The sequence below is a fragment of the Crinia signifera genome, chromosome 9 (genome assembly GCF_055691185.1).
Source record: "Crinia signifera chromosome 9, ASM5569118v1, whole genome shotgun sequence".
Classification (NCBI taxonomy): Eukaryota; Metazoa; Chordata; class Amphibia; order Anura; family Myobatrachidae; genus Crinia; species Crinia signifera.
In genome coordinates, this window is record NC_139225.1 from 4,217,667 (window position 1) to 4,225,827 (window position 8,161).

Here is an 8,161-nt window from a genome sequence, read left to right on the forward strand (position 1 = left end):
GTGGTACCGTTAATGAATGTACGTATTTACCCTTTTAGCTCCGCAGGCAGTCAGCATGCAGGACCTGACTCATGGACTGGCAGCTTCAAGCTCCAAAGACAGTAAAAAGCCGCCATTTAACAAGTACAAACTGAAGGTGAGCGCGGTTCCCTGTGGGTGGAGTTACTCACTCGGAGTGCCCTCCCCTGAGGAACGTGTGCCTGACCAGCATCGCAAAGCCACATCATAACCGCTTTCTGCCGAACTTCTCTCTCTTTATATTGGTCTTCCTTTCCACACAGGAATCCGTCTACATTTTCCAGGAAGGGAATCTGCCCCCGTATCGTCAGATGTTTTACCAGCTGTGTGATTTACGTGTTGACAGGTACAGATTGCTGTCGGACATAGTGGTGCATACCCCCTCATCGCACAATCCTCGCTCGCCCATTTGCCCCCTCGCTCACCCTGGTTCACAGGCATCCCGCATCCATCTCTGAGCATTCCCGGTCCCAATGAAGCATTGCGCAGGTATATAATATTTAGCAGATGGAATTTATTTGAGATCTCCAAGATGATAGTATAGACAAATTCCGGGGGTGGATTAAGTGATCGACAGAAAATACACTCAATAGGTTGAAACCAGATGGACGGCCATTAAATCATCAACCGGGTGAAAACTAGTGCCTAACCGGGTGAAAACTAGTGCCTAACCGTCCCTTTACACCGCCTAACCCTTTATTCTCTGCCAAGTGCCAACGTGCTGTCGTCTCTGGCAACCTAACCTTTCCCGAGTGATTAACTTTTTCCTAACCCTAAAAATCCTGAAAACCCATTGCGTCCACCAGCTGCAAGTCGACTTCTTCATCCTGTCGACCTATTGACTGTAGACAGCCTATGTAATGTCTATTTCCATCCGGTTACCAAACATTCCAAAGCCTACAGGAATCCTGGTACCTCTGCCAATCCGCTACCGTGCTTGGCTCTCAGAGACTTGTTTCTTGCATATCGCCCATTGGACCCTCGGGTAACCCAATCACCCCGTCCTCTCTTCCTATTTTAGTTTCTTTCACTCTTTTTCTTACCCTCTAACTCAGAGATGGGGAGCCATCGTCCCTTCAGCTGTTGTTTAACTACATATCCCAGCGTTCCCTGCAACAGTTTCAGCATAGGAAAACAGTAGCAGGGCATGCTGGGAAGTGTAGTTAAACAACAGCTGAAGGGCCGAAAGGTTCAAAATGCTTGTTTCTCGCTTACCATTGACAGACCACTTTCCTCCTCCCATCCTCCACGGGACTATCCACCACCCCTGACTATCTTTCCTGCACCTCAGCCCTGTTTAATGTACTCCTTCAGATTATCACGGTTTGATTCATATTATGCCCTGGTTATATATTGGACTTGTGCTGCTCAAAATAAAACAATTAAATAGAATAAAAAGTGATATAAGACATTTACAGAATGTATTTATGTAGACGTTTCAGGACCTGATCAGAATAGTCATATATACAACCTACTTCTCATTTATTGTAGACTAGCTGACCTGCCCAGATTTGTAATTTGTTAAAGCCTGCACCATAATATGTTTGCATTCATACTCAATACTCAATTAAATGGTGTTCCTTCGTCATCTGTTTCCCAGATCTTTTTTCCATCACTCAAGGCAAATTGGGCCTTGGTGTTCTTTTAACATCCTAAGTTGCCCATACACGTTACAGTTATTGTATATAGAATATTGTATACAATATCGCATCTCATCGCTTCTCAGTTTTGCGATGAGATCTAGTACGTGCCGCACATACTTTTGTACTAGATCTCATCTCATCGCAAAACCAAGATGCAATGTTGTATACAATATTCTATACAATAATTGTAACATGTATGGGCACCTTAATTGAATTTTCCCAGAAACTGCTTCGAGGTGCACACCACCGGGTCCAGTGGTACCTTGCTGTCCAATTTGGCGGCTCTGAGTGACACGGTGTCTCTGCAATGCAATGTGTCCCTTCTCCATATGCACAGCGCATTTCCTGTAACTAATCTGCATCCAGCCTCTGTAGAATTTGCAGGCAATGCCTGATAACGATAGTTCTATACATTCTGCCACATAGCTCACGTCGATAAGATGTAAGTACATATAAAGGTAGGGAGATTATATATATATATATATATATATATATATATATATATATATATATAAACAGATGCTGTGTTCTGCATGTTCCGCTGTAGCTTGCAGGAAGTCATTAAGCGGAACGATGGTGCGGAGGCAGAATGCACAGAGCGCGATGGCTGGTGTCTCCCAAAGACCAGCGACCAACTCCGAGACTCCATGTCCCTCATGATCAAGCAGACAATCCGCTCCAAGAGGCCAGGTAAGAAGGGACAGTGTATCTCCATCTGAAGCAGGGATTGGGAACCTTCGGCCCTCCAGCTGTTATTGAACTACATATCCCAGCATGCCCTACAACAGTTGTAGCATGGCCACATAGCAAAACTGTAACAAGGCATGCTGGGATATGTAGGTCCCTCATCCCTGATCTAAAGTAATGTCCAAAGTGAGGGCAGAGTGCATTATTTGAATCTTAATATTAAATTGGACTCGTTGGATTTAACTTCAATACAATAGAATATACAGTAACTTGAGGCTTTTGTAGTAATTGTCCTAATGGTTGTTCATACCGTCTTGTCTTAGCCCTGTTCTCTGGCCCCTCCACCTCCGCTGACAGCAAGGTGCAGCTCACGTATGAGTCTGGGGATGAGGAGGAAGATGAAGAGGAAGAAGAGTTTCACCCTTCTGAAGGCAGCGAGAATGAGATGGAGACAGAACTGCTGGACTATGTTTGAGACAACGTGTTGTTCACTGGTCCTATTAGTGTCTCTTAGAGGTGCAATGTCCCCAGCAGGGATCCCTGACCTCTGCGCATGTGTTAGACACTGCGAGTGACCCTTACTCTGCGCATGTGTTAGACCCTGCGGGTGACCCTTACTCTGCGCGTGTGTTAGACACTGCGGGTGACCCTTACTCTGCGCGTGTGTTAGACACTGCGGGTGACCCTTACTCTGCGCGTGTGTTAGACCCTGCGAGTGACCCTTACTCTGCGCATGTGTTAGACCCTGCGGGTGACCCTTACTCTGCGCGTGTGTTAGACACTGCGGGTGACCCTTACTCTGCGCGTGTGTTAGACACTGCAGGTGACCCTTACTCTGCGCATGTGTTAGACACTGCGGGTGACCCTTACTGGCATCCTTACTATAGAGTTGTGTCCGTGTTCTATGCTGGCAACTATTATATGGACAAATAAACCATGTAGCTAAAAGAGAACAAAATGTAATATTATATATTTATAATAACTTGTTACATAAAAGACCAAATGGACGGCAACAGTCAGCCGCGTACTGGTCTTTATTAGCCGAGAGCAGCTTCTAATGAGAACGAGTGTTCAGGGGCCTACACACGAGGTGACGCAGCGATGTATCAGCGCTGGGTGCTGAGCGATCTGTCAGAGCCGGAGTTCTCCGGTGACAACACTGGCCCTGACCGGCGATCTCACTAGATTTATCCAGCATGCAGGATATTAATGCGCAGACGAAAGCGATGTGCAGGGCCGCACATCGATATGACCCCTACACACGGAGCACTGTGGGGGCATTTTATAAGCAATCTAGTCAAATCGCTTAAAAAATGCCCTGAAATCCCCCCGTGTGTAGGCCCTATTACAGGTTGTCTGGTTACTGAACATCCTTTGTGATCTATCCGCCTCTCCGGCTTATCTCCCCCTCATCACAAAGGTTCGAGCCCCCGCTGAATTCCTCTGCTTACTCTGTGCTGACTCAAATTTTTTATATTTTGTAAATTAAAAATAACAGTTTTTGTAGAATCATTTATGTAATAAAACATGTTTAAGTTATTACAGATGAAGTCTTCCATAGTTTATTTTACCCTTATATATTCTAAGCTACATTTTCATAAATACAATCTAAAACGGGCAACTGGGTGACTATTATCATACCTCCTGTTTTTGGGACAATCCCTCATCCCACGGTGATGGTGACAGTTGGAAGTCCCCTCAGCCTGGTGCTGCAGAGGTGGGGTCTGTTCAGAGGGGCTGGGGGCATGACCAGCAGCTTACACAGCGCTGGCCATGCCCCCTTATTGGTGGGAAATGGGGGCGTGGCTTGTGGCTGCGGAATCCCAACGAGGACACTCCAACTATGACCTGGGCAATGCCCCTTTTTCAGACCTACGTATGGCTACGCCGTGCGAGTCTCTCGGTTTTTCAAATGGCAATGTTGGGAGGTACGTTCTATTTATACATTTATGTTTTTAAAAGCGGATTCCCACAGGATCTCCTGTATCTGGCGGATTCCCACAGGATCTCCTGTATCTGGGAAGTGATCTGGTTACACTCCAGCCTGATTAGAATTCCACAGACGTTCATACCTGCAGGTTACAGCTCTCTGGAATGGTGTTGATCCTAAATGTGGGGCGTACTCTGCTTTTTAAAGGAAAGTGGGACTTACAGCACAGTTATAACATATGTAACACATAGCAGTCGGTTCAGATCCGTCCGCTTCTGTTTCCTATGCCGCACCTGATACCGCATCGGATTGGCTGGAATTGTACATAACGCATCATGATATAAAAAAAAAAAAACCCCATCAGCGAAGAAAGAGAAAGGCATCCGGCTGGGCCAAAAGGTCAACATTGACTTAATGTTTGGCACGCACTTGGTTGACGGTGAAAAAAGGTCAATGTAAGCAAAAACACGGCAATTGTCGACGCATGAAAAGGCCGACATGAGTTTTTCACAATTTTGTTTGTACATTTCATGAGCTTTTTCCTCCGTTACCATCCACGTGGACTTTGATTGGGAACGGTAAAGAGCGGCGAGTAAAGCGGTAGCAAAACGAGACAACAGCGCTACCAAAAACACCTCAACCTTTTCAAGTGTCGACATCTTGTTTGTGCCGACCTATTGCTTGTTTAGAACTACTGTGTGTTGTCCTTTTGTCAATGTCGACCAATTGACCGTCTACTTTAGACACTGGGTAGTAAATTTAGTAAATGATGGGAGTTCTATTGAAGATGGGATGTTACCCCTAGCAACCAATCAGATTCTATTTTTTATTTATTTAACACCTTCTAGAACAGGTATGTCCAAACTGTGGCCCTCCAGCTGTTGTGAAACTACACCTCCCAGCATGCCTTGCCATAGTATTAGCATTCCCTAATAGCAAAACTTTGGCAAGGCATGATGGGGCTTGTAGTTTCACCACAGCTGGAGGGCCATAGTTTGGACATGCCTGTTCTAGAAGATAATAGGTGGAATCTAATTGGTTGCCCTTAGCAACAGCCCCTCTTCACTATAACTCTGATCTTAGTAAATGTAGCCCTGTGTCAGCTAATCCACACCCGTATCATTGTGCGTTATTTCAGTATTATAGGTAAATCTTGGATCACCCACATAGCGGACCTAAAAAACAAGAAGTAACATTTTGGAAGTATAAATATATCTGAGTACAGTATAGTAGAACAAAGGGATGTTAATATTCTCTGATTATGTTACCACATTCCATGTTGGGGTATGGGGGGGGGGGGTGTATGATCCATATAGACAGCCAGGGGGCGCTGGACACTTATAGCATTTGCGCACGTAATGTGTCTGAGCTATTTCTAAATATAAAACTCCATTATTATTATTTGTTCCCCCTGCTCCTGTCTTGTTGTGGCAGATGATACGCATCTGTTTTTAGGCTTTTCTTTGTTAGGAAACACTGGAAAATGCCCCGGGGTAGATTTTTCTTTTTTTACATTTTCTTTCCATCTCCAAATTAGCTTCCTAACTTCCAAAAATAACACGGAACAAAGATCCATCGCGTTTCATTCAACGTCTCAACTTAGAACAAATGCACAGAATAACAGCGTGTACTTGTATCATCATTCCGGATCTTCCTGCAAGCAATATAAATGATTTAGCGAAACAGAGGGATGTCACTGGTTCTGTATAGAATGCAAGCTCTTCAGAATAGGTTTTGTTTTTACAATATATTTTCCTACGGTGGAAACTCTCGTTCTCGTTCTTTAGCTTCTGCTCGTCCCTAGTTTTGAACTGGGCAAAAATGGAATAGTGTGGGCTCTCACATCAATGGTCTGAGCATTACTGAGAGAGCAGCGACCCCCAGCAGCACAGAGTATATCAGGAGAGGAGTGCAGTGTCAGTGAGGATGTGACGGGGGCAGTGACACAATGGGTGAGATTTAATGGGATGAGAGATTCAGAAAATGAGAGATTTGGGAAGAAATCTCCAGTTTTTTTTAAAGCGGCAATCATTTACACTGCAGAACCAGTTTGATTTTGCAGTGTAAATGATTGCCGCTTTAAAAAAAACTGGAGATTTCTTCCCAAATCTCTCATTTTCTGAATCTCTCATTCTATTAAATCTCACCCAATGTGAGGAGAGGAATAGAGACAACGGTTAACCAGTTAGTGGAAGGAGCAGGACCCCATAGCAGCACAGAGTACATCAGGAGACAAATTATGTGTCAGTGAGGACAGGACTACATGTGACCTGATGCGAGGAAGCCACAGACTGAGAGTTATATAGTGGAAGGAGCAGGGTCCCCAGCAGCACAGAGTATATCAGGAGACAAATGATGTGTCAGCAAGGACAGGAATACATGTGACATGGTGCGAGGAAGCAAACCACTGAGAGTTATATAGTGGAAGGAGCAGGGCCCCCAGCAGCACAGAGTACATCAGCAGACAAATGATGTCAGTGAGGACAGGACTACATGTGACATGGTGCGAGGAAGCCACAGACTGAGAGTTATATAGTGGAAGGAGCAGGGTCCTCCCCACAGCACAGAATTCCCATAATTTTAATGCGGCCAAGGTAACTATGGTACATTACTGGAAAAATCCAACACTTGCAAAAACTTGGGGCCAAATGTAATAGGGTGTGAGAATCAAAGTGAGAGATTTGGGGAGATTTTTTTTTTTAAAGCGGCAATCAATTTAATTGAAAAACCAGGTTGATTTTGTCATGTAAATGATTGCCACTTTAAAGAAATGGGAAAACTCCCCAAATCTCTCACTTTCTGATTCTCTCACCTTATTACATCTGGCCCTTGTTGTGTTACCAAATTAGAGAAAATGACATACTACTTATGTGACAAGAGGTACAAGTTCGAAGAGATCTGGTCACCATAATGGCAAACACGCTAGCCAGATAAATATTGTTTGCTCTAGCAATGAGCGATATATCTGCAGTATATGGGCAGGTGTTCACCCTGCATGGATCACCAGCTCCCATTCACTATTACAGGGCTATCACCGGGCTGCTCCCATCCTATGGAATGCCTTTCCACACACAGTAAGACTCTCCACTAGCCTCCAAACTTTCAAGTGTTCCCTAAAAACTCACCTCTTCAGGCAAGCCTATCATGTTTATATACCGCACACATAACCCTCTGAGGCACTTATGTATTATATAGCTTCCCTTCTATATAAGACACTGTAACGGAATCTGCTGCGCTATATAAGACGCTGTAACGGAATCTGCTGCACTATATAAGACGCTGTAACGGAATCTGCTGCTCTATATAAGACGCTGTAACGGAATCTGCTGCGCTATATAAGACACTGTAATGGAATCTGCTGCGCTATATAACACACTGTAACGGAATCTGCTGCGCTATATAACACACTGTAACGGAATCCGCTGCGCTATATAAGGCACTGTAACAGAATCTGCTGCGCTATATAAGACGCTGTAACGGAATCTGCTGCTCTATATAAGACGCTGTAACGGAATCTGCTGCGCTATATAAGACACTGTAATGGAATCTGCTGCGCTATATAACACACTGTAACGGAATCTGCTGCGCTATATAACACACTGTAACGGAATCTGCTGCTCTATATAAGACACTGTAACGGAATCTGCTGCGCTATATAAGACGCTGTAACGGAATCTGCTGCTCTATATAAGACGCTGTAACGGAATCTGCTGCGCTATATAAGACACTGTAATGGAATCTGCTGCGCTATATAACACACTGTAACGGAATCTGCTGCGCTATATAACACACTGTAACGGAATCTGCTGCGCTATATAAGACACTGTAACAGAATCTGCTGCACTATATAAGACACTGTAACGGAATCTGCTGCGCTATATAA

The 8,161-nt window shown here is 44.5% G+C and overlaps 1 protein-coding gene across 1 annotated transcript in view; it reads left to right on the forward strand.

Moving 5' to 3' along the window:
- GTF3C5 (general transcription factor IIIC subunit 5) overlaps positions 1-3,892 on the forward strand; it is a 14,026-nt gene extending 10,134 nt beyond the window's left edge. Inside the window, exons 8-11 of the mRNA XM_083160938.1 lie at positions 39-136; positions 282-364; positions 2,209-2,351; positions 2,672-3,892. Of these exons, the coding sequence (XP_083017064.1) occupies positions 39-136; positions 282-364; positions 2,209-2,351; positions 2,672-2,823 (476 nt within the window). The 3' untranslated portion in view covers positions 2,824-3,892. The remainder of the gene's footprint in view (positions 1-38; positions 137-281; positions 365-2,208; positions 2,352-2,671) is intronic.
- The last annotated feature ends 4,269 nt before the right edge of the window (positions 3,893-8,161 follow it).